Source organism: Diceros bicornis, chromosome 38, assembly GCF_020826845.1.
Source record: "Diceros bicornis minor isolate mBicDic1 chromosome 38, mDicBic1.mat.cur, whole genome shotgun sequence".
NCBI lineage: Eukaryota > Metazoa > Chordata > Mammalia > Perissodactyla > Rhinocerotidae > Diceros > Diceros bicornis.
The window spans coordinates 804,601-831,095 of NC_080777.1; the positions used below are offsets into that span (position 1 = coordinate 804,601).

The following is a 26,495-nucleotide window of genomic DNA, read 5'->3' on the forward strand; positions in this document are numbered from 1 at the left end:
AAAAGCTTTCAGCTTTTCACTGCTGAGTGTGGTGTTAGCCGTGGGCTTGCCATATGTGGCCTTTACTATGTTGAAGTACATTCCCTCTATCCCACTGTGTGGAGAGTTTCTATCATAAACGAATGTTGAATTTTGTCAAATGTTTTTTCCGCATTTATTGAGGTGATCATATGATTTTAATTCTTTATTTTGTTAATGTGGTGTATCACATTGATTGTTTTGTGGATGTTGAACCATATTTGCATCTCTGGAATAAATCCCACTTGATCATGATGTATGATCCTTTTAATGTATTGTTGAATTTGGTTTGCTAATATTTTGTTGAGGATTTTTGCATCTATGTTTATCAGGGATATTAGCCTGTAAGTTTCTTTTCTTGTGGCGTCCTTGTCTGGTTTTGGTATCAGGATAGTGCAGGCCTTGTAAAATGAGTTTTAGATTTCCTTCTTGTAATTTTTGGAAGAGTTTAAGAAGAATTGGTGTTAATTCTTCTTTAAATGTTTGGTAGAATTCACTACTGCAGCTGTCTGGTCCTGGACTTTTGTTTGTTGGGAGGTTTTTTCTTACTTATTCAATCTACTTACTCATAATCAGTCTGTTCAGATTTTCTATTTCTTCATGATTCAGTCTTGGTTGGTTGCATTTTTCTAGGAATTTAACCATTTCTTCTAGGTTGTCCAACATGTTGGCATATAACTGTACATAGTAGTCTCTTATGATCCTATGTATTTTTGTGGTGTCAGTTGTAACATCTCTTTCATTTCTGATTTTATTTATTTGAATCCTCTCTCTTTTTTTTTCTTATTGAGTCTAGCTAAAGGCTTGTCTATTTTGTTTATTTTTTCAAAAAACCAGCTCTTTGTTTCATTGATCTTTTCTATTGTCCTTTTAGTCTCTATTTCATTTATTTCTACTCTAATCTTTGTTATTTCCGTCCTTCTACAAACTTGGGCTTTGTTTGTTCTTCTTTTCCTGGTTCCTTGAGGTGTGAAGTTAGGTTGTTTATTTGAGTTTTTCCTTGTTTATTAATGTAGAGGATTTCCCTTTTTGTGGCTGAATAATATTCTGTTATGTATCTATTCCACATTTTCTTTTTCTTTATCCATTCATTAATTGATGGACATTTAGTTTGCTTCCGTGTCTTGGCTGTTGTAAATAATGCTGTAATGAACATGGAGGTGCATATATCTTTTCAAGTTAGTGTTTTGTGAAACTCTTCTGTTAACGGTAACCCCAGACTCTATGACACTTTTTATTCTTCCAACTAAAAATTTTCTTCCTTCTTGACTTATGTGATGTTGCCACGTCTTAGTATAACTCATTTATTAGACTTTGTAGAATGAAATAGAAATTTTATTCTATCTCATCATTATTCCTTTAAACAAGTTCTTGGTGGAGCTGTTCTTCTCTTCCTCTGGATGAAATATTGAGCAGAAATTTTCAGGTAATAAAAAGCATAGTCTGAACTACATATAAAGCTTTAGTCTCTCAAACATTAAAGATCTTTTTTCCCAAGCTTGGACCTGAATCACGCTTAAGAGGCAGCATTGAGGAGACAAGTGTAGTCATTCATTTTCTTTTTATAGCTAAGCTTCCTCGTCCACTTGCTAGCTGCTGGTTCAGAACCCAGAGTTGGGCACGTGCAGGAGGAAAACATCGAAATTTTATGTGGCTGAGGTCCTTTGTGTTGTTGGATGCCCAACATTAGCTTTTTCTCTTGAGAGGAGAGAGCTAGGACTCTACCATCCAACACACAGAATGGGCTCTTCATACATTCCCATCTTGTAACTGGGAATGTCACCTAACGTTCCAGGATTTAGGTGATGCTATCTCTGTCTGGTCATTTGCCAGTCCCTCCTCAGCTCCCGGCTTCCTATGGTTTTCCTCACCCATTGTCTCTATTTGGGGTCACCTTAACCTTGAGGTGGGTAGGGATGATCCCATTCATGATGACCCAAGTCCAGTTTCCTTTCCTGGGGTCTGAAAGTGCACACACTTTCTCGTACATAGGTGAAAGCCCTGTTTCCACCCACCATGTCACTCTTTAGCCTTCCTATTGTCAGTGTACCTGTAGGCAGCCTTTTACCTTCAAACTTTCTAGATGAGCGTCAGGAACTGTCTTTGTTCCCCGAGCCCCAAACCAAGAGACCCATGTTAGTTTTCCTGAGTGGTTCTCTGGGTGGAGGAGGCGAAATGCACAGCATTCAGAAAACTGTCTGAAGAAATCTTCACTATTAGCCTTTCTTATGAACTCCCAGCCTTCTTTGAAATAGCTAATGGGGGGAAGGAACCAGTTTTGGGACACCCTCTTTTCAAGTCCTGCATTGATGATCAGTTTTAGAACATGGGATAAACTGGTTTTGGGGCTTCTGCTCAAATTATAAAATGAAGAGAATCACATTTAAATATCCTGTTTTACTAGGTTTTCCTATTTCTATTTTTTTCTTTTCATTTTTTCTTTTATTTGAGGAGCTTTCTGCTGAGTCCCTTTTCTTATGACCCTCAATTCCTTAACTGTGGGTATCTCCTAAAGCTCTTTTCTTCTCTTTATGTAAGTCAGTTACCTTATGTGTGCTCATGGAATCACCGTAGAAGACACCCACATTTGTAATTTCAGTTCTTTATCATCAGCTATTCGCTCCAACTCGAGGCCCAAATTAGAATTTTTAGCTGTTTATAAGACATTTTCACTCAGATATTTAATTGTCCCCTCAAATGCAAAGTCAAAACTCTTATCTCAATACTTCCCCCAAAGATAAACCACTCCATTATCTATTTTGGTCAAAGAAAATACCATAACTTTTGATCACCTAGTCTAGATCACCTAGTCTATGGTCTTGAGACCATATCGAATCCTTCTTTTCCTTCGTTTGCCACGTTAGATCAATATAATCTCATTTCCTAAAACATATTTGTTAGACTTTCTCCTTTCTTTCCATTCTTGCTGCCACCAGGCCTTCCTTTGACCTCTTGCTTTGTTAACTTCACTCTTCTCATTTACTGTGTACAGTTTATTTTCCTTTTATACCATTCTTTACACCATTCTCAGGCTAGTTTTCCTAGAACTGGACTGTCATCACAATACTCCCTTAGTAAGGATGCTAAAGAGGCTCTCTAGGTCATGGTCTGAAATTGACTTCAACATTATGAATTGTCTTAAATTAGCCTGCCTCCTTTGTTTTCTACTTTCCTCACTCAGGGTATTTTCCACCCTCCTTCACGACTCCATGGGCCATAGACACTATGCTAACGTTCAGCTCCGTTCTGTGATCAGTGTGGTTTCTGTCTTCTGAAGGGTCTGTCCTAGTCCTCTGCAGTGTAAATCCTGCTAATGTCCCACATTCTCCGGAGGGTTTTCTTCTGATGCTCAAAATAGCATTGATCTTTCCCATCTCTGAGTTATTATTGTGCCTATCAATAATACAAATGATTGTATTTGGAAAATATCTCATGTGTTTGCTCTGATTTAACCTCCCTTGGTTTGTTTGTGTACCCCCACTCCTTCTTCCCCACCAGTTTAATTATAAGCACCTTGAAGGCTGAGACTGTGCTTGTGTTATATTTGCATCTATCGCAGCAATGGAACATTGTAAAGTACTCAGAATGTAATCGTGAATTGACTAACCTAATTAATGTTTAACATGAAATCTTATCTCCCACCCCCGTAGAATGTCTAATGTGATTGCTACAAGATGGAAAAGCAAAAATGCAAATAATAACAATAAGATATCTGGGTGACATCCAATTAAATCAAGAAAATAAAAATTTAATTTTGAGAAACTAATGCTAAAACTATTATAATAAAGCATTTATATTCACCTATAGTTTGGATCCAGGATCTTCACACGAAACACATACATTCCAGAATGGCCCGTGGGCCAAACTAAATGGTTATAGTTAGACTTGTTGATTATCTCATATGGTTGATATAAGTCTCCCGGTTTTCCAATAGCATAAGAAAAACAGTGCTTATAGTTCTGAACAGGAAACAAAGAGAAAAACCTCAAGGTCATTTTTTGACTTTAATAAACAAAATTATATTCTCATATATTTATCCTGGAAAAGTATTTAGAGATGTAACGACTATTCTCTTCTATTCTATCGTTTTAGTTCTGTATAGTATTTTTAGAGGCTATATTTGGTTAAAGTTTGATAAAAAGTGAAGCTTAGTGAAAGCAAATGCAGTATTTATCTTTTATTTGCAAACAATAATAAATTAGGCTGTTGAGAGTATGTAAGCTTATTTTTTCCCTAAATAAACAAAGGCACAAAATCCTCCAAGGATGCTTAATTTGGGGACAGACACTATTTTGATCATGAGTATGGATACAAAAGTCAAGGTGGTATACCTTTGGGTTTTCGTCTTCTCCTGGGACTTTTATTTACCTCCATTACCACTGCTGTGTCTCAGGGGGTCTCAAGATACAAACTAGAAAGAATACTTATCTCCTGTCCCCCTTTTTAAAAGCACAGATGAAATGACTCTATATTTTTTAAAGTCACTTTATTAAAGCTAAGAAAAGAAAAAAAAAGATTGTTAAAACTTGCAGATTTCTGAGCCTGGGTTCTTGTAGGTCCTGTGTGCTTTCACACCGGACTTCAAGGATTCCTCCACTGCCACTGCGCTGTCTGAGAGTCTTCTCATTGGAGGGAAACAAAATGCCTTGTGGGGCGGTTACTTTGGATGTGCCTGTGCTGTTGGCTATCAACGTCCTTCATGGTTTTTTTCTTTTTTCTACCTATCTTTTTGGGTCCAGAAGTTTGTGCTTCCATCCTTCCTGGATGATATTGCTCATCTCTCTGTCATGCGTTCTCTGTGTAGCTAAATTCTTTCTCTAGCCTTTGAGTGAGTAACTCCCACTGATGTATTCAAGTGTATTTATTTCTTGTTCTGTCCTTCACAGTCTCCCTACAGGTTGACATTTGTTAGTACAATGGTATTACAGATACAGTATCCTTTCTCAAGTCTACTTGGTTTTGGAGATCATCAGGAACAGATCATATAGTCCCTTTACTTGGCTACATGATCTTGGGTGTACACAGCAATCCCCTCCATAGCACTCTCATTTTATCTTTATTTATATGCACTCCAGGATTTACCCTCCTGTGTGAAATTTTTTGAAGGTGAATATTGCCTCCACATTGCAAATTACTCTCCTTCCGTTCTTAGTGGGTCATTTTCTTTTATATAGGTGAATCATTCTATAATTATATTTTAATTATAAGTCCCATCCCTAAAACTCTCCGTGATTTTCTTTAATTTAACGAAGTGTTACTATATGTCTTGATAAACCATAAAATATTGCTTCTGTCTCTCCTTTACCTACATCTTCTACTATTTCTTGCCTTTGTCTACCTTTCTACCACTGCAATCTCTGGCACAGTTATAAAACAATATGTTTGGTGTAGATTAATGAAAAGCTAGTAAGAGGCTCATTGTTACTATTATTATTCCTTTGGACATTGAAAAACCCATTTCTTCCTTTCTCTATGTTATTTATGTATTTATTTATTTTTTATTGAGGTATAATTGACATAATATATAACATTATATTAGTTTCAGGTGTATAATATAATGATTCGATATTCGTATATATTGCAAAATGATCACCACAATAAGTCTAGTTAACATCCATCACCACATATAGTTACAAACATTTTTTTCCTGTGATGAGAACTTTAAAGATCTACTCTCTTAGCAACTTTCAAGTACGTAATACAGTGTTATTAATTACAGTTACCATGCTGTACATTACATCCCTATGACATTTATTTTGTAACTGGAAGTTTGTACCTTTTGACCCCCCCTTACCCATTTCGTCCACAACCCCCACCTCTGACAACAACTCATTATTTTTTGATGTATCTTAATTTGAAAACATGATACATCTTTTTTTTTTTTTTTTTTTTTGGTCGAGGGTTCTGCTAGGTCAACACTGGCCTGTGAACTTCTTGTTCGACCGTTAGTTAATACATGGGACCATGAACTTAATTGAAAAAATACTTGGTTTATACTAAATATGTGCAGGAACTGGGCATATGTCATCAGAACAAAGCATTGTTAGGAAGGACATATCTATCCTCTATCATTATATGTACTTTTTGTATACAGACACCGGGGAATATTTATATTGTTTCCAATTTCCTACCTAGTTATTTTCTAATGAGAATGATGATACCCACTGACTGTTGCTCCTATTTTTTGGTCACACCTGATATTTCCTGTTATATCATCAGACTTTTTTTTTTTCAATTATTGTTTTTTTCCCCTTCTTTTGGAGTTGAAAGTCTACTAGATCAAGTTACGTAGTCTCTGAAAAAACAAATCTCCCCTAGCCTCATGAATTACACTTCATTTCTAGCCAAGGACTTCTCAGGTTAGAATGTCAGTCGTGTCCAGAAACTCAGATCCCACCCTGAGGTATATGCATGTAGCCAGCCCTTCAGTACCCACATCCTCCCTCTCCTTCTCAAGCTCTCACATTAACTTGAAGAACCTGTGAAGATGCCGCTTTCACCTATGAGTCCTTCAGTTTTTCTCCTGAGAATTTACAGTCTGTGGAGCTACTTCCCAGATCGTTCATCTAAGTGTCCTTGTAGGATCAGAAGGACTATGTAGCAATCAGCGCAGCTCCAAGAATTGGAAGGCTGTTTCATTTCAGGTGTATGTTTCAGGAAGAGAGCACCTCTGATTGCCATACTGAGTTAGTATACAGGGACATCCTTGAGTAAGGGCAGCCTCACTCACCAGGACTTAACTAGTCTTTGTAGGTACTTGTCTTCTAGTATATTCAGACCCCAGACTGAAGTCACCCTTTTAGTGGCGAGCTTTGTGGTGAGTTCATACAGTAGAATTGAACATTTAGGGCCTGGTGTGGGCACTCCAGAATCTTTCTAGAATGTAAGCCACTATTTCAATGATTCTTAAATATGGACCCCAGGGTAGCAGTATCAGCATCCCCTGGGAACGTGTTAGAAATGCAAAACTTGGGGCCCCCACCCCAGATATGCTGATTCAGAAACTTTGGAGGTCAGGCCCAGCGATCTGTCTTCACAAGTCCTCCAGGTGATTCTAAAATTTGAGAACCACTGCACTATATCATACCGATTGAGTCAAGCTCCATGACTGTTAATTACCAGGTGGCTCACTGCTGCCTAGGAATATGTTATTTTGGCAGACTCTTAGAACATTTGGGTGCCTTTCATGAGAATTTGGCATATAGAGTATCACATACACCTATTCTCAACCCCAGATTCTTGGATGCCCTTTAGCAAAAAGTCAGGAGGGTGAGTCTTGTTTTTAACTGATTCCATTACTAGTTTAATTCCTTATGATTTTTTAATAGTAGAATAATACTCTTTATAATAAGTGGATGACCTATAATTAATTAATTAGTTCCACAAATATTTATTGAGCATGCATCGTGGGTTAGATACTGAAGATGCACCAGTGAACAAAACAAAATTCCCTTCCCTCACAGATCCTACATTCTGATTGGGGAGCCCGTTAATCAATAGGATAAATCAGTAGACTGTATAATGTATCAGAAAGTTATAAATGCTAATGACAGTACAGAAAATAGGGAAGGGGGATATGGACTGTCATGGGGTGATGTTTAACTTTTTCAATAGAGTGGCCAGGGAAGTCTTCATTGACTAGTTGATTCTTTTTTTTGTGAGGGAGACTGGCTCTGAGCTAACATCCATTGCCAATCCTCCTCTTTTTTGCTGTGGAAGATTAGTCCTGAGCTAACATCTGTGCCCATCTTCCCCTATTTTGTGTATGGGATGCCCCCACAGCATGGCCTGACCAGTGGTGCATAGGTCCACACCTGGGATCGGAACCCGTGAACCCCAGGCCGCCGAAGCGGAGTACCTGAACTTAACTACTGTGCTGCCAGGCCAGCCCTGACTAGTTGATTTTTATGTAAAGACCTGAAGAAAAGAGCTAGCTAGTCTTGATGGGGTGGGGTGGGCAGTAGGTCACGTAGGCTTTGTAATAACTTTAAGTGAGAGGGGAACCATTGCATGGTGTTGAGCAGAAGAGTGACATGTTCTCATTTATGTTTTAGTAGGATCACCCTCACTGCTGTGTTGTGCATAGATTCATGGTGGGCAAGGCTGAAGAAGGGAGACCAGTTAGGAGGCTGTGGTTATAACCCAGATAATTGACGTTGGTGGCTTGGAACAGGGCAGTGGCTGTTGGGGTGGTGAAGAGTGACCAAATTCAGAATACACTTTGAAGGAAGAGCCAACAAGATTTTCTGAAAGACCAAATGTGGAGCATAAGATGACTCTTAGAGCCTTTTATCCTGAGCAAACTGGAAGGATGGAATTTCCATTAACTGAGGCGGGGAAGAACGCTGGGGGAGTATGCTCAGAGGGTGGATATCAGAAGCTCAGTTTCCGACATGTTAAGTTTGAGATGCTAATTGAATCATCATCAATTTTCTATTTTGTTGGAACATTACCGTCAGTAAACATGTGGTTATTTCTCTCAACTTATTAAAAAAATAAGACCCTCTCTTCACCCCATTGCTTTCCAGCTTCTACTCTATTTCTTTCTCTCCTTTACTGCAAAACTCTTCATCAGAAATGTCTACTCTTGCTGCTTCGAATTCTTTTTCTCCATCCTAATTAAACCCACTTCGGTAAGGCTTGTCTCTCACTCTCTCACCAAAACCCCTCCAGTCAAGGTTACTGGTTAAGTCCATGTTGCTGAAGTAAATGATCAATTTTCAATCCTCATCATAGTTGACGCAGCTCAGTTGTGGATTTGACACAGTTGATCGCTCTCTCCTTCTTGTGAGGCTTGCTTTACGTGATGTTCTGAACACCACACTTGCCTGGTTTTCCTCTAGCTTCTTAGATTATTCCTTTTTCATCTCCTCTGCCCTTCCTCATTTCCCCAATCTCTAAATATTGGAATGGCTCAAGGTTTAGTCCTTCTCTTTTTATATCTACATCATCATATAGCCTATGGACTACTATGGACACCTTCTCAGAACAACGTTTTTAAAAATATAATATAAAATAGGTTGCATTACAAGGAAAACTACTTATAAAGAATTACAATTGTCAAAATCTTAAAAACAATATGGCAACATATTGCACATTTAAAAATATTTGACTCTTTAAATAACATTAAATAACAGGATCTAGCACCAGGTTTAATAACTACCGTAATTTTCTTGGTGAATTAGGAAGCAAGTTCATTAGATAAGAATGAGGATGGGGGAAGAGGTGTTGGAGATTTTAGGAGAGAGGAGAAAGTATGCAATAGCTACTTACGAGAGGGGGAGAGGGAATGAATTACAGAAATACAGTTACGTTTGCTGGGCAGTATTATGGGACCATTTTAATCATGAAATTAAAGTGAAACAAGTCAGCATGGGAAGGTGGATAGTTGAATTTAACCAGGGTTGTAATGTAGTCACACAAATGTGAACAAGTAAGAGGGGGGCAAAGGAATTGAGGGTACATATTAATAGAGTGACATACTTATTGACCATGGAATTTGAGCTGGATAAAGCGGGAAGACCTGGGGGTGGGTGAGGGTGGTGGGATCAGTGGATTGAAGGTTATGTTGGGGTTGAAGGATTGTTCAAAGGATTGGTGAGTAGAGCTAGTAGGTTATGTTGCTGGAAAGGTAGCGAGTGGTGGATGAAAAGTGGGATGTTTGGATCTGGGAAGACGGCAGATAACGCACATCGTTTGTATATGTCTCTGTCTTGGCATGCATAGATTCTGGCATAGAAGGAAAGTAACATTTTTATTGCAGGGTTTACATTTTACAGGCTGAGATAACTTGTCATTTTTAGTTCATGAGATGCGATTTGATTCTCTAAATAACATAAATTAATTTCAATTCAAGAAAATTCATTAAAAAAAATAAAAACAGTATAAGATTGATAATTGGCATTCAGAAGTGATCTGTTAGTTATTCAAGAATTGAAACTTCAGGCGTTCTTTAGAAAGACTCACTCTCAGGGCTTTCACACGTTTGTCAGGTGTTTAATAACCTGCAAACATAGGTTTTCAGCAGAGAATATTTAAAAAAATTGTTAGTAACACAAAAGCAACAGAAGATGAAACAGAAATTATGATGAAGCATTTTTAAAATCATAATAAAATACAATAGAAAAATTGGATTTGATTTACAAAAACACATTTATAATTTTATTTATTTTTTTCCCCCCAAAGCCCCAGTAGATAGTTGTATGTCATAGTTGCACATCCTTCTAGTTGCTGTATGTGGGATGCAGCCTCAGCATGGCTGGAGAAGCGGTGTGTTGGTGCGCGCCTGGGATCCGAACCCGGGCCGCCAGTAGTGGAGCGTGCGCACTTAACCACTGAGCCACGGGGCCGGCCCCAAAAACACATTTAAATCCAAAGTGTTTCCATTAAGCTTTTGTTAATACTGAAATGCCAAACTAGTCATTATAAGTAGACATTTGAAAGGTAAGGCTCTTACCTGAGGTCCCCAGGCTTCTTCTAATGGAAGGTGCTTGTTAAGCTCAATCATTGACTTCCACGTCTGGGCTTCATTTAAACAACCACTCTGTCAAAAGATTTTATATATTTATATATTATATACAGTCTATTCCTAAGTATTTAATATACTTTAATGTCACTGAAAATTATGTATTTAAAAAATTTTCATTATTTAAATGTTTGGTGATATATAGAGGAACAATTGACTTTTGTTTATTGTTTATTGACCTTGTATGGAGAGAACTTTTTTTTTTGTAAGGAAGATCGGCCCTGAGCTAACATCTGCCAATTCTCCTCTTTTTGCTGAGGAAGACTGGCTCTGGGCTAACATCCGTGCCCATCTTCCTCCACTTTATATGGGACACCCCCACAGCATGGTTTGACAAGTGGTGCATCGGTGCGCGCCTGGGACGTGTACAGGTGAACCCTGGGCCGCCACCGCGGAGCGTGTGCACTTAACGCTTGGCCACCCGTCCGGCCCCTGGAGAGAACTTCTTAAACTCACTTATTACTTTTTGTGTGTGTGTGTGTGAGAGGAAGATCAGCCCTGAGCTAACATCCATGCCCATCTTCCTGTACTTTATATGGGTAGCCACCACAGCATGGCTTGACAAGTGGTGCATCAGTGCACGCCCAGGATCCGACGGTACGCTTGTGCCACTGGGCCAGCCCCAAACACTTATTAATTTTAATTGTTTCACATGAACAGTCATGTAATCTGTGAATATGACAGTTTTATTTCTTTCTTTCCAATCCTTACACTCTTAATCTATTTTTGTCATTTGTTGTTTGCCTTGTTAGATCAGAACAATGTTGTATAGAAATGGTGACAGTGGACACCCTTATTTCATTCTGATTTCAGAGGGAAAGCTTTCAAATTTTTACCATTAAGTGTCATGTTTTCTATAGTTTTTTGGTATCTACATTTTATTAGGTTAAGGAAGTTACCATCTATTTATAATTTTCTAAGATTTATTTATTTATTTTTATTTTTGTGAGGAAGATCAGCCCTGAGCTAACATCCATGCTAATCCTCCTCTTTTTGCTGAGGAAGACCGGCCCTGAGCTAACATCTATTGCCAATCCTCCTCCTTTTCGCCCCCCCCAAAGCCCCAGTAGATCGTTGTATGTCATAGTTGCACATCCTTCTAGTTGCTGTATGTGGGACGCAGCCTCAGCATGGCCGGAGAAGCGGTGCGTCGGTGCGCGCCCGGGATCCGAACCCGGGCCACCGGTAGCGGAGCGCGCGCTTAACTGTCAAGCCATGGGGCAGGCCCCTAAGATTTATTTTTAAAATAATGTTATGTATGGATAACTTTTTTAATCAAATGACTTTTCATCAACTATGACAATAATCTTATGCCTTTTCTTCTTTATTCTGTTAATATAGTGGATTACTTTGATTTTCAAATGATATCCCAACTCTTCATTTATGAAATAAACAAAACTTGGTCTGGGTGTATTATTTTTAAATATATTGCTGAGTTTGATTTGCTAGTATTTTGTTCAGATGTTTTATATCTGTGGTCATGAGTGAGATTGGGTCATAATTCTCTTTTCTTTCAAGGTCCTTCTCAGGTCCTTGTGGATTCACAAAATGAGTTGGAAAGTGCTTCCCCCACCCCAATACTCTGAAAGAGTTTTTATAAGGGTGAAGTAAAATTTTCCTTGAATGTTTGGTAGGCTTCATCAGGAAAGCCATCTGGGATTAGTTTTCTATTTTTTTCTTGGAATACAAGAAACTTTGGTAAGTTGTGTTTTTCGAGACCTGTATCCATTTTCTCCATTTTTCCATTGTTGAATTTGTGGATATAAATTTGTTTGTAATATCATCTACTATCTCAGGAATCAATGCTGGTCATTTCTAGAGAGGCTCCACCATGATGGGAGGCCCTCAGGGGCAGAAAGCCCCCCATGGGGCTGGGAGTGAAGTGTGGTGATTGGGCCGGGTCAGGCCTTTCTGCCGTGGCCTGCGGAGTGAAAGGGCAGAAGAAGGGGGTTCACCGTGGAGGCCGAGATCCACCAGTCCTGGAGGGTGGAGAAAACCCGGAAAGTGGGGGACACCGCAGCCAAGGTCAGCGGGTCAAATGATGCAAAGAAGTCCAGCGAGATGAAGCCTAGAGAGTGTCCATATGATTTAGCACAAATGTGATGAATGTCCAAAAGCCAAAGGCAGACCCATAAATAATGAAACATTAAATACAGTGTGGAGAGAGAAGATATTCACCTATAATTGCATCATCCTACTATAAACGTTATTTTATTTTTTTTTACCCTTTAAGCCTGTTTTATATGACATAGCTTCTTTTTTCATAAATGAATTTTAGTAGTCGTAGAATTTTTTTTTAAGCTGGTGAGCAATAATTAGTTATTCTATTTTTTATTGCATTAACGTTGGCTTATAACATAGAATTTAATATAGAGAGAATATGTTTTTATTTTTCTGCCCACAGCTGACTGGTTCTATTTTCCTTAGATAATTTACGCACAGATTTAAAACAGGAAGACATGTCTAATTGCATGTTGATTCTGTTTAAATTCAGAGATGCCGTACCTTCTTCATAGTGGTGTTAAACGTATAGTCATCCCGGCCGTGTATTTCCCACACTATGAAATTTACTTCAACATCTTCAACATAGCCGTTGTCATCGTATCTGAAAGAAACAGCAAACACAGAAATATTAGTTTAGCGTAGACTGGAGGGGTTAAGAGCTCCAGCTTTCGAGTCAATGGGCTTAGATTTAAATCCTGTCTTTATCCCCTAACAGCTTTGTGACCCTGGGGAGTTACTTAAACTCTCGAAGTCTCAATTTTTTTATCCGTAAAGTAATAACAATGCCTACAGTGTAGCTTTCCTTCAGCTCTCAGAACAATTCTAATAGTAACGAAGCAGAAATTGTTCACTTTTTAAACAGTTGGAACCATAAGTTCTCTTCACTTTGATAGGAACCATGAACTGATAAGGTGAGGATAGCTGAGGCCCGGCTGTCATGGCTGGTGGCAGGGAGAAAGAGGGAAGGAAGTGATGAGCGGAGGAGGGGCAAAGCGAGGATCCCCTGGGGTCATTTAATCAACAAATATGTACTGAGTGCCTATTACAAACACAGAATTGAACCACAGAATTTCTAGGATGAGAATTGAGATGCGCGGATCTCCCAGGAGGCACCAGCTGGAAGATGTGGCTAAGTGTCCAAGGATCAGCACAATCAGCCTTGAGGTGAGGCTGAGAAGCAGAAGTCCTCAGAGCTCCCTGGAGCAACAGTCACTCACAGCCCTGCCCAGAGAACACGTGGTGACTTCTGCCACCAGCAGATACCAGCAGACAGACAGTCTAGCACTGATGGGGGCCCAGTCCGCTGATAGGGGACTGGAGGCATAAGCCCCACTGAGCTTGGAGTACTTACCACAAACTCAGTGAGTTTTAAAACAGACGTGTTACTTCAAATTGTTAAGATGTTTTTTTCTGCTACTATATGAAAATAGGGGCTTGAGACCAGAGCTAGAGTTTGGTTACTGTAAAGTCATACCTTTGAATACCAGAGCATGGGACTGTTTTAAAACGGTTATACGTCTTCCTGCTCCACCAGTGATTCCCCATTTTTCTGAATGAAATTGTCCCCCGCACCCCTGGGATGGAAATTTCACTCAGGACCTGGTCTCAGGCAGGTTGCCTCAGTGTGTGATATGTTTTCTCGCTGCGCATCTCTTTGTCTATTCATAAAAAATAACAGATCCTTGACAGTGATGGGGCTTAGGGCAGGCCTCCTCAAGATGTGCCCCTTTGGCGTGTGGAATATTTTGAGCTGAAGGCAATCGAGACCCTGCAGGCTCAAGAGACACTTTTACCTCTCCCTTAAAGAATTTAGACTAAGGGCCTTGCCCATAATGAAAGTTATTGCCAGAAATAAATTTTTATGACGTATCTGTATGGCAGGGCAAACATCTAATTCCTGAACATCTGCTCTTCTTATCGTCCTGTGAATTGCCCTCCTCCCCTCTGAAGCGCCAGGCCCCTATCCCATTCCTTAGCCCCAGACGGCATATATACCTCATTTTACCTGGCTTCGAACCTCTCATGTATGTGGGGTCTCTGGCTCTCTCACGTGTATAATGGGTTCTCGTATGTACGTATTAAATTGGATTTTCTCCTTTTAATCTGTCTCATGACATTTTAATTATTTGACCAGCCATTAGAATCAAGAGGAGAAAGAGGGAGAATCTTCCCTTCTCCCAAAACAGCACCTCCTCATTCACTGCCCAGGTCTCTGCCTGACTTAGCAGTCGTTCTGCCTGGCTTTCCAGGTCTTCTACAACTTGCTACCATCCGCCACTGGTTATAAAAAGCAGGTATTGTCCCATTCTCACAAAATGGGCAGAAAATTTTTAAGTGTCAGGAACTGGTATCTGAGAAGCTATGTTACTCCCATCTTAGTTTTTAGAAATCATAACGAGATGAACTCAGGTAAGACTAACAGGGATTGGGTACTGCTGCCTAACTTCTTTCTTGGCACGGGAGGAGGGTCATAGAGAACTCTAAGCTCTGATGAGAGCTCTGGACCCTCCCTGTGGAAAGATGCACATGTTTGTGTGGGCACACACAGAATTTTATATACAGTTTTAGAGATTTGGGTCTGGCTTTAAATTCTAGGAGCTTTAGAAGGGGCAGCTTGTTTGATTGCATCTTCTGGCAGCCATCAGATTCTTGAATTATTAAGAACTAGTTCCACAGCCACGCATTTTATTTACATAGAAAAGATCTTCATTGAACTCTGAGCTGGCATCTCTTGACACTCACAAAAGCAATAAGCTACAGTGTCATCTAGTGGCAATAAGGATAAATTACATGACCCACACTTTCTGCGTTTATAATAATCTTTGATAATGTTTTATTTATTTCACTGAGTATATGGGACAAAAATACTTGCCTGTGTAAACATGGCTTATCTTCATTAATGTTCATTAATGTAAGATATACTACTAATTAAACCTGAGAAATTCAGAAATGTTACCAGTTGGCAACTAGCTTCCCTACAATTTGTAACTTCTCCACTATGGCAGTCCCACTTTTGGTATCAGGAAGGAGACCCTTCTGCTGGTCCATTAGCACATATGTTTTCAGTCCTGTGACCGCTCTGCATAGCCCATTGTGTTAACCATGTCTGTTACTTTCTGAATAGTGAAGCTTTAATATCTGAGGCCTTGCCAACCCTGGAGGCACTGTCCCTCCCAGAGTTAATGAATTCCTAGAGACAGTAAACAGCTCTGCCAGGAGTGCCTTTCGTATGAGCCAACCAATCCAGGGCCCACACCCCAACCACCTCCTTTATGGGCTCTCACACTCCCTGCCACTTCCACCTGCGCTAATCACGGGGCGAGGTACCAGACAACTAGGGCCAGCACCTCTGCCCAGAGCCCACTGAAATTATTCGAAAGGGCCAGTTCTAAGCCTGCTTACTCTGCCTTATCCATTCCTGCCTGCGGCAAACACAATAAAGGCTCTTACCCCAGTTCCTCCCCACTCCCTCTGCCTCCTGACGGACGCTGGTGCTGCCCCGTGTGCCCCTGCGTGGTGTGCTGTGCTCTCTGTTTCTAGCCATCTGTACCTAATGAACTTCTTCCTTCACAAGTGTCATTTCCATGTCTGTGTGTCTTAGCAGATCTGATTAAAACAAATCCTGCGTATGCCTGAAACACTCATAATCCCTGTTCCTGAACTCCCTGCATCATAGTAGAGCAATTATGTCCCACTGTTTCCTCTGGGGTTGCTTCTGTGGCACCAAATTCTAGTTTGGGATGGGTTGTCATGGGAGCTGAGGAAGCAAAGATGGGGCTGGGATGACTTATATTCCCAGCTGGATCATACTTGCTTCATTCTTATCAGTGTCGGATGGTGAATCCATTGTTGTCATTTTATCTGTAAAATGGTGCCCACCCTTGTTCCTGAGCCACCCTCTAGAAAGGTAGAGCATTTATTGTGACCTAGAGACCTAGACGCAGACTAATTTCCTAGTGACCACGCTGTGTGCCTGTTTCTCAGGGCTTAATTAACTAGCACCCAGATCTCCCTCTGATGAATACCTAAATGAATACCGGGTTATCAACTACATATTGCTATAATTCAGTTGAACTGGACACCGAGCCTTATCGATCTGACTGTCCCTCTGTAGTTAGCCTCTAATACTTGGTTGATTATCCTTAAAGAATTGGAGGCAACAAGCTTTATCAAGTGATTCCTAGTAGCAGAGATACAAATAAGTTACCTCTAGAAAAACGTGCTGCCATGGTAGGCCACTCTTTGACCCCAACCTCTTCCATCTTCCACATGGCCTCTCATCTGCCTCCTGACCTCGGAGAGACTCCTGGTCCCCCAGTGCTCCCTGCTTTCCAATTATACTGTAGTTCTCTCCTGGCCTCCCTCCCTTCCCTGCTCAGCCCAGTCTCACGGTTGATCACCGGCCCCTCTTTCACCAGCATCCTAGAGTCACTCAATTGTTGTTCCCCTTGCATCGAACATCTGACCCAAACCTTGGATGTTACAACACGCCTTCTACATCCGTGCACACACTACTTCCGGAAGTCAACATCTGTGGGGATTGGACCCACTCAGAGTATCTGACCTCAGTTGCACCTTTGTGTTGTTCAGTAATCTTTTCACTGGTCCTTAGCCAGACCCTCTCAGGTTACCCTCAGTGACCTCAGATGTCCTCCTCAAAGCCCATCTTCAAACCCTCCCTCTCAGTTTACAGATGGCCCTCCTTCCTACTTCAGGTAAGTAAATTGAGGCTATCAGATGTGACCTTTCTCAACTCCTGCAATGCTCTTTCCAAATCAGTCACATACATTCATCTTTACTCCTTCCCCCGCGTCTCAGAGGACAGAGTGTTCTTCCTCTTTTAAACTTGCCACCTGGGCCTCCCCAGTTTTCTTCATGGGCCTTGCTACTACAGCTTATTTTATTTTAATTAGGAAATATTTCAAATATGCAGAACAACAGAGAATAATGTGAAAATTGTTATATGTCATTTCTAACCAGGCTTTATACTTTACTTATACATAAATGTATCCATAAATCATATATGGTATTGCTTTATGGATTTGAAAATATACATACATGATCTTATACTGCAAGTTTCTTTCAACAACTTTTTTTTCCACTCAATGTTAGGTTTTGAGGTGGATCCATAGAAATGTCCAGTCTCTTGATGTCTGTCTTCCTCATCAGCAGCTCCCTCCTAACTTTTCTTCCTTCCCTACCTAACCTCCTGGTTGATCATCTGATTCTCTCTTACAAGCATCCTAGTTCATTCATTTTAACTGCTGTATAGTATTCCATTGTCTGACTATAGGATGTATTCACCCAAATGTTCACTACATTTTATGTTATGTATATTTTACCACAATTTAAAAAATCTGTAGGTAAAAGACACCATAACAAACATTTTGACCACTTGTCTTTTTCACTTTGTTTACAGTGTCTTTTAGCTACAGTTTTTTTAATTGTGGTAAAATATATTTAACATAAAAATTACCATTTTAACCATTTTTAAATTTACAGTTCAGTGGCATTAAGCATAAACATTGTTGCGCTACCATCACCACCATCCATCTCCATAACTTTTTTCATCTTGCAAAACAGAAATTTCATACCCATTAAATGATAACTTGCCATTCCCCTTGTCCTCCAGCCCCTGGCAACCACCAGTCTACTTTCTGTCTCTATAAACTTGATTCCTCTGGGTACTTCATATAAGTGGAACTATACAATATTTGTCTTTTTGTGACTGGTGTATTTTACTTAGCATAATGTCCTCAAGGTTCATCCATGTTGTGGCATGTGTCAGAATTTCCTTCCTTTTTAAGGCTGAATAATACTCCATTGTATGTATATAACACATTTTGTTTATCCATTCATCCATCAATGGACACTTGTGTTGCTTCCACATTTCGACTATTGTGAATAATGCTGCTGTGAACATGATGTACAAATATCTATTCGAGTCCCTACTTTCAGTTCTTTTTGGTATATACCTAGAAGTGGATTTGCTCAATGCTATGGTAATTCTATTCTTAAGCTAATAGTTAACTTGAAAGTTCTTTTTTCCTTCAGCATTTAAAACTATCATTCTGTTATCACCTGGTCTCTGTTGTTTCTGATGAAAAGTTAGCTTATCTTTGTTCCCCTGAATGTAATGAGTCTTTTCTTTTCTGTCCAGCTGTTTTTAAGAATTTCTCTTTATCTTTAGTTTTCAGCATTTTGTCTATGTTTGTCATACAAGTTTGTTAATAAAGACCTAGGAATGGTGTTTATTGAGCTTCTGGGATCTGTGGGCTAATATTTTTCATCAACTTTGGGTAAATTTCAGTCAATATTTCTTCAAAAAATATTTCTCTCCTGTTTTTTTCTCTCCTCCAATTATATTTACGTCAGACTGCTTGATATTGTCCCACAGGTCACTGAGGCACTGAATTATTTTTTTTTTTCTCTGTGGTACAGTTGGGATGATTTCCACTGGACTATCTTTAGTTTCACTAATCCTTTATTCTGCTTAGCCCAATTTGCTATTAAGTCCATTGTATGAGTTTTTATTTTTAAACTTCAGCTGCTATATTTTTTTTTAATTCTAGCATTCCCATTTGGTTCTTTTTCACTAGTTAGCATTTCTCTGCTGAGATTCCCCAACTGTTCGCTTATTCTCTACACTTTTCCGTGAATCTTTTAAAACATTTATACTTGCTGCAGTTAAAGCCCTTGTCTGCTAAAGCCAGCCAGACTCTGGGTCATCTGTAGTCTGCTGCTATTGACTGCCTTTTATTGATTACGGGTCACTTTCTTGTTTCTTTGGACGTCAAATAATTTTTTATTTTTTATTTTGTCCTGAACATTTAAAATTATACACTGTTGAGACTATGTGTTTGTTATTTTCCTCTAAGAGTGTTTTGTTGCTGTTGTTCTGGCGGGAAGATAAATAGCTGGTGCATCTCCCTGATCTTGTTCAGGCTTAGTTTTAGGACTTGTAGGTCTCTTAAAATTTTTAGTTTTGCCCTTAATCCTGGGGCATAGCGTTTTGTCCTTTGCTTACTTACCCATTTGGTTTCAACAGAAAGCCTAAGGTGTTTTTCAATACCCTCTAAGTTGGTGGGACTTAAACTCCACACTCTGTCTCTCAGCACATGTAGTGATTGAAATCTCTGCTTCCCCTCCTTTCAAACCCACAGTTCAAGAGTTAGCCAAGAATTTGAGGAAGACATTTTCTATATTCTTGTTGCACCCCTATGTGACTCTGGTCTTTCCAGGACTTTTCATCTCAATTTACAGCTGCTTTGGCCATCCCAAACTTCAGCGTCTGTCTCTTAACTCCAGTGGGACTGCCGCTTTCTGTTACAGCCCTGTTCCCTCATGCCCTGCCAAAACTAGGGTGTGACAGCAGAGGACAAACTTACTTAGAAATCTTCTCGTCTTTCAAGGATCACGTCTTTTGCAGTTTTTGCTCTCTGGTGCATTTAAACGATTATTTACTACATTTTGTCAAGAGCATATATAATTGTCATTGGGCAGAGTGCATGTCAAATAAAAGCTACTTTGCCATTTCTAGAACTTCAATTTTGGAAGATATTTGTCTTACTATTTTTGGCCCATTGCTTTTCTATTAAATTTAAGGACTTGCTTGTCAAATTCTGCTAAAAACTCTGATGGATTTTTTTATTGGAATTGCATTGAATTTGGATGTATTACAGGAGAAGTGATAGCTTCATAATGCTGAGTCTCTCTATCAAAACATATGATACTGTTCTTCAACAACCGTGGTCCTTCCTCTTTAATGTCTTTTAACGATATTTTATAATTTTTGCCATAAAGGTGTTGTACATCTTTTATTAAATCTATTCTTACTTTATTTCATTTTTGCTATTGTGAATGGAATAATTTTTCTATTATATATTCTAATTAGCATTTACTGATGTACAGAGACTTTTTTAATTTATTGTATATTGATTTTGAATTTAGTAAACTTTCTGAACATCTTCTGAGGTCTAATAGTTATTGGCAATTTTCTCATAAACCACATATACCTAGATTTCATTAAAAATGCATTTGGTCATGGAAGAGAGGTGCCATTGGACCTCCTAGATACCCCAATTGCTCTTTCTGATCACCCAAAACTATTCTTTTTTTTTTGGTGTGGAAGATTAGCCCTGAGCTAACATCTGATGCCAATCTTCCCCCTTTTTGCTCTTTTGAGGAAGACTGGCCCTGGGCTAACATGCATGCCCATCTTCCTCTACTTTATGTGGGATGCCGCTACAGCATGGCTTAACAAGCAGTGCGTCGATGTGTGCCAGGGATCCGAACCTGCAAACCCCAGGCAGCTGCAGTGGAGCATGCACACTTAACTGCTAAGCCACCGGGCCGGCCCCACTCATAACTATTCTTAATATCACAAAACTGCTATTGACTTCCAAATATATATCTCTAGTTCAGACAGCTTACGTGGACTTCAGATGCTTCAGTTTAACATTCTATTGGAAATTTTTTCTGGATGTCACAGAGACTCCTCAAATCCAAGATGTCTAAAACTCAACTAGCAGTGACCTAAACAGATACAAAGCTCTTTTCTATGGAGCTTACATTACAGTAGAGGAGGAAGAAAATAAACAAGCTAAATAAGTAAAATGAACAAAAAAGACAGGTGAGGAGTGAAGATGGTGCAGAGACAGTTTGTAATGTGAAACGTGACAGTCAGCATAGGCCACATTGAAAAAGTGACATTTGAACAAAGACTTGAAGGAGGTGAGAGGACAAACTAAGTGAACATCTGGGGAAAGAGCATTGCAGGCACAGCAAACAGCAAGTGCAATGGCCCTGGGGTGGGCATACGCTTGGCTTCCTTGAGGAACAGTAGGGAGGCCATGTGAATAGAGTGGATTGAGTGAGGTGGAGCTCCACAGGAGACAGGTAACAGGGACAGCAGATCACATAGAGCCCTGTCAGTCATTGGAAGGACTTGGCTTCTACTCAGTGATATGGTTTTGAGCTTAGGAGTGATGTGCTCTGACTGTTTTAATTGATTCGCTCTTGCTGCTATACAGATGCAAGAGTGGAAGCAGGGAGACCAACAAAAAGGCTATTGTAATAATCCAGGTGAGTGATGATGGTGGATCAGGGTGGTAGCAGTTCAAGTGGTGACAAATAGTCAGCTTCTGTTTGTATTTTGGAGATAGAGCCAATAGGATTTACTGATGGATTGAATGGAGGGTATAAGGGCAAGAGGAGGCAGGTGCGATTCCAAAGTTTTGACCCGACCCACCAGGAGGATGGGATTGCTATCAGTTGAAGTGGGCAAGACTATTGATGGAGGAGGTTTGGAGGGGAAGATCAGGAGTCCAGTTTTGGACAGGTTAAGTTTGACATATCTGTTTAGTATCTAAGTGGAAAAGTGATATATCTATTCAACAGCCAAGTGGATTTATGGGCCTGGAGTTCAGGATTTTTGCAGACACTGTTAGTGCTCACCAAATATCCTCATGCCTGTTTATATTTTTTAGCCCACTTTGGAATTAGATCGGGGCCATGGCATTAGGTTCCAGGTAATAGGATATGGATGGAAGTGATGTAAACCACTTCTAGGCCTGACCCTTTAAGACATCCCATGCAATCCTCCAGTTTTCCTTTTTCATAGTGGTAACCTAGGAGGCCATGTCCAGATGGTATAGCTATGATATATGTCAGACTATAACAGGAAAAGATTTAAGCACTGAGATATTAGGGTTTATTTCTTACTGCAGCATAGCCTAGCCATATTTGACCAATACAAGGGGAGATATTCAGACTGGAGATAGTTTTGGGGTTTATCAGTATCTTGAGACATTCAGGTCTATGAGACTCGATGACATCACTAAAAGAGCAAGTTGAGATGGAGAAAAGAAAAAGAAGCCTTGAGTCATTCTAGCATTAGAAGATCATGGAGAAAAGAAGAAACTAAGAAATTAAGGAGGAGCTACCAGTGAGGTAGCAGGAAAAGTGGGAGAATGTGTTATCATGGAAGCCAAGTGAAGAAAATATTTCAAGTAGGAGGGAATGGTCAACTGTGTCAGTTCTTGTTAATGAGATCAAGTAAGGCGAGACTTGAAAATTGACCATTGGGTTTAGCAATATGGAGGCCATTGGTCACACTGGCTAGCAGTGCCGGTGCAGTGGTGGGGGTAAAAGCCTGACTGAAAGGGATTTGGGAGAGAATAGGAGAGGAGTTGGTGACAGTGAGCATAGTAGCTAAAGGGGTAGTAAGGTCAAGAGAGGGTTTTTGTTTTTGGTGAGGGGAAGAACTGCATATTTGTATGATGATCCAGTAGAGAGGGAAAAGTTGATGAAGCTGGAGAAAAAGGGGAGAATTTCAAGAGCAAGACTCTTAATTAGGAAAGGGGATGGGGATCCAGTTCACAAACGGAGTGGCAGGCCTTAGACACACATACAGTTCATCTATAGTGATAGGAAGACACACAGAGTTCAAGGCTACAGATGCTTGAAGATGGGTAGATATGGTGGTGGAAGTTTGTGGAAGATCTCTTCTGATTGATCTCACCTTTGACTCACCACGTTCATTTTCCTCACTCTCTCTTTCCCTCACCACTCACATCTATCAGTTATCAAGCCCTCCCTATATGATCACGGATTTCTCTCGTAAATGATTCCTCTTCTTGGTCTTTGTTGCTATTTCAGCCATTTGTTTATTTCTTCCCTGGACCACCAATACAGTTTACTACCTAATCTCCTTACTTAGACTCGTTTCCCTGAAATTCATCTTCTGCATGTCTCCCAGAGAGAACTAGCTAAAGCAAATATTTGGTTTGATCATGCCGCTCTACCATAAGAATGGACAGAAAGCCTTCCATGATCTGGACTTCACCTAGCTAGTTTCCCAGCCTCTTCTCCTGACACTTCATGCCTCACTCTATGCCCCAATAACATTATACTGTTTGAACTATGAATTTTCTTCCTCAAACTATCTACTTTTGTTTGAAAGGCTTACTCAGTGGAATTCACTATTCCCCCCTTCTCCTTTCCTTTCCTCCCCTGCCTTCAGCTAAATATTCATTATGCTTTAACACTCAGTGACTCAGCTCAAATGCAAGTTTTCCGGGAACACTTCCCAGAGCTTTCTCCCTTCTGTAACTGGGTTGGATTCTTTTCTTTTGAGTTTCAATACCAACTACCCACGCCATTCCTGTCTATCATTCCACTTGGCATATCATCTCAAATGTTGATCTAATTCATCAGGCTCTTGAGCCCTTGAAAGCCAATATCCTGTCTCATTTATCTCTGAATTCCCAAGGCCTAGCACAGTAATTGGTACAAAGTAGGTGTTTAATAATGATGAATTGAACTGAAGAGTGCACTTCTCTGGGAGACAACATTAAAATTTTTTACCCTAGGGGTATTAGGCACTACATAAAACAAAAACAAAATAAACAAAGAAAACAACTAGGCCTCAGTGGGGGAAGGAGTGCATAGGGTGCCCAGGAAAAGCAGTGGCGTGATTCGATGTCTGGAGGAAGATTGAAACTCGATTAGCCTGATAGCTCAGAGAGAGAACCCATGACAGAGGGATTGCAGGAGGGTGATGTAAGAGGGCGAGGGCGCAGTGTAGAATCTTAGAACTGCCATGGGTGAGGAGTGGGGGCAGAACATGCTGGCAGAGGCCTCTGGATCTCAACAGGGAAAGCTCTGACAGCAAGACTAAATTGGAGCACCTGATTCATTACTCCACACCCACCCACCCTGTGAGGTCTCAGAAGTTGTCTTCAGCCTCAGAGGGCCCCAAAGCTGATGTTCTTGACTCAAGTTTTCATATGTTATATGTAGGAACTTCACTTCCAGTAATTTATCCTAATGGCGTATCTGGACTAGTGTCCACACATGTACATAAATGGATATTCACCACAATTTTGTTTATAGTAGCAAAAAAAGAAACATGGGTCATTTATCTCTTATATTTTTCTATATTTTAAATTTTGTAACAAACTGTGTAACTTGTATAATCATAAATCAAAATAAAATCAGAGAAGTAAGCAAACTAATACAAAACTACTTGGGAAAGCCTTCCTCATAGCATTTTATTCATATTTTTATTATAAAATATTGTTTATAAGAATTAAGTTAGAGATAATATTTTTGAACTCTCCCCAATGTACTGTCCCTTTTTAGTAATCTAGTCTCTTTCCTTGCCAGCTTTCAGTTATTATTGGCCCATGGAAAGAAAAGTCATACGTCACCTGGGGAAGGTCGTTCCTATCACACAGGCAGGGGGGCTGGGAGGAGCTGGGGGGTGGATTTAGAGAGGCTCTCTGAAGCAAGGGGTAAGAGACTGCCTGTACCCTGAGAACAGTCTCAGCTCTCTTACCCACTTATGTCTCAGCTGCTAAGTTGTAACCTCCCTCAACAGGCAGGGCCCGTGGGTTGTCCAACTCTGTATAATTAGTACTGAAAACCTAGTGTTGCATATATTGGGTTCTCAAAAATATTTATTATTAAATGCATGATCAATTAGCCTTCTTTTCATATTTTCATTTTGAAACTTTCAAAGTAAGCTGAAAATTTTAGTGATAATATACTTACAATTGAAGCAAAGGGTGAAACTTTTCTCTGAAATTAACTCTCAATGGGCAGCCATATTCTTTCCAATTATATCTTACTCTCTAGAAAAGGAAAAATGTTTTAGTTATTGTCTGTATTTGGCCAATTGACAAAATTATAATTTTCTTACCAAGTTTTTAGATGGTCGATCCCTCAGATATGACCTATAAAAAAAGACACTTTGTTACTTATATTTCCTCTTTTCAAACTTAAGAATTAGAAACATTACTTTGTTTGGGTAAGGAGGTATCACAAAAGTCAAATAGATAATCATAATTACAAAATATTCCCCAAGTATGTGGAGATTAAACATCAACTTCTAAATAACACATGGGTCAAAGAAGAAATCTTAAGAGAAATTTAAAAATATTTTGAACTAAATGAAAATGAAAACACAGCTTGTCAAAATTTGTGAGATGTAGCAAAAGCAGTGCCTAGAGGTAAATTTATAGCAATAAATGCATATATTAGAAAAGATTGATGCTAATAGGAATGAATATTAACTGATTCTAAATTGTTGATACCACATTAACATAAAACTCAGTGCTTATGTTAAAAAATATTTCTTACTTTTCAATAATGTAAAGAAAGTCATGCTGAAGACATTCTTTTTTATTAAATCTACAAAAAATAAAACATAATGAAATTGTAATATCATCATTCCTTATATACTTGCACAAACATTTAATCATTTAACTCAGTGATTCTCAAACTCGAGAGTATCACAGAATCATCATTTACTGAATTAGAATCTCTGGGGTTGGTGTTGGGCCCTAGCATCTCTATTTTTAAAGATCAGCTTCAAAATGTTTCTGAAGACACCAGAATTTATAATCTACTTATTTACCTCTTATATTTGATACATGTAAAAAATTCATAGAATATCTATCAAAATGAAGACTGTTTTATTCCTCATAAAATTTTTTTTTTAACACAGACTTCTAAATGCTACTAGACACTCACTTGTGCAGATAAGCAGTTACTCTAAGGATTCACATGATTTTTAGTTACGGTTCACCCAGACATAAGGCTATCATGGTCTACAAAATGATAGACTTTTAGTAGGTTAAATTATTCATTTAACCATTTTTTCTAGGTGCTTCCAGTGTAACTCAGACGGAACCCTAGGCACCACTGTTTTTAATAGATATTGGAAATCTAAACCATCTCTCACCCTGAACTCAAATTAGACCTCAAGAGACACCCTTCTTCATTGACAAATCTCCTGTCAGAAGTACCTTGGACCATAGGTGTCCTTTGGCGACCGGGAAAACCTCAGGCCCACCACAACCTGAATCTAAGCTATGGGGGTCGTTTTTAGGGTTCCAGAGCAGTGTGTCATTGACCAAGAGGCCTGAAGTAAGGTCCTGAAATC

At 39.5% G+C, this 26,495-nt stretch overlaps 1 protein-coding gene across 1 annotated transcript in view; it reads right to left on the minus strand.

Annotated features, from left to right (window-relative positions):
* Positions 1 to 26,495, minus strand: part of CATSPERE (catsper channel auxiliary subunit epsilon) — a 189,187-nt gene that overhangs the window by 12,717 nt on the left and 149,975 nt on the right. Inside the window, exons 15-20 of the mRNA XM_058533520.1 lie at positions 25,691 to 25,741; positions 25,251 to 25,284; positions 25,103 to 25,182; positions 13,049 to 13,148; positions 10,475 to 10,561; positions 3,820 to 3,977 (exon numbers count right to left, since the gene is read on the minus strand). Of these exons, the coding sequence (XP_058389503.1) occupies positions 3,820 to 3,977; positions 10,475 to 10,561; positions 13,049 to 13,148; positions 25,103 to 25,182; positions 25,251 to 25,284; positions 25,691 to 25,741 (510 nt within the window). The remainder of the gene's footprint in view (positions 1 to 3,819; positions 3,978 to 10,474; positions 10,562 to 13,048; positions 13,149 to 25,102; positions 25,183 to 25,250; positions 25,285 to 25,690; positions 25,742 to 26,495) is intronic.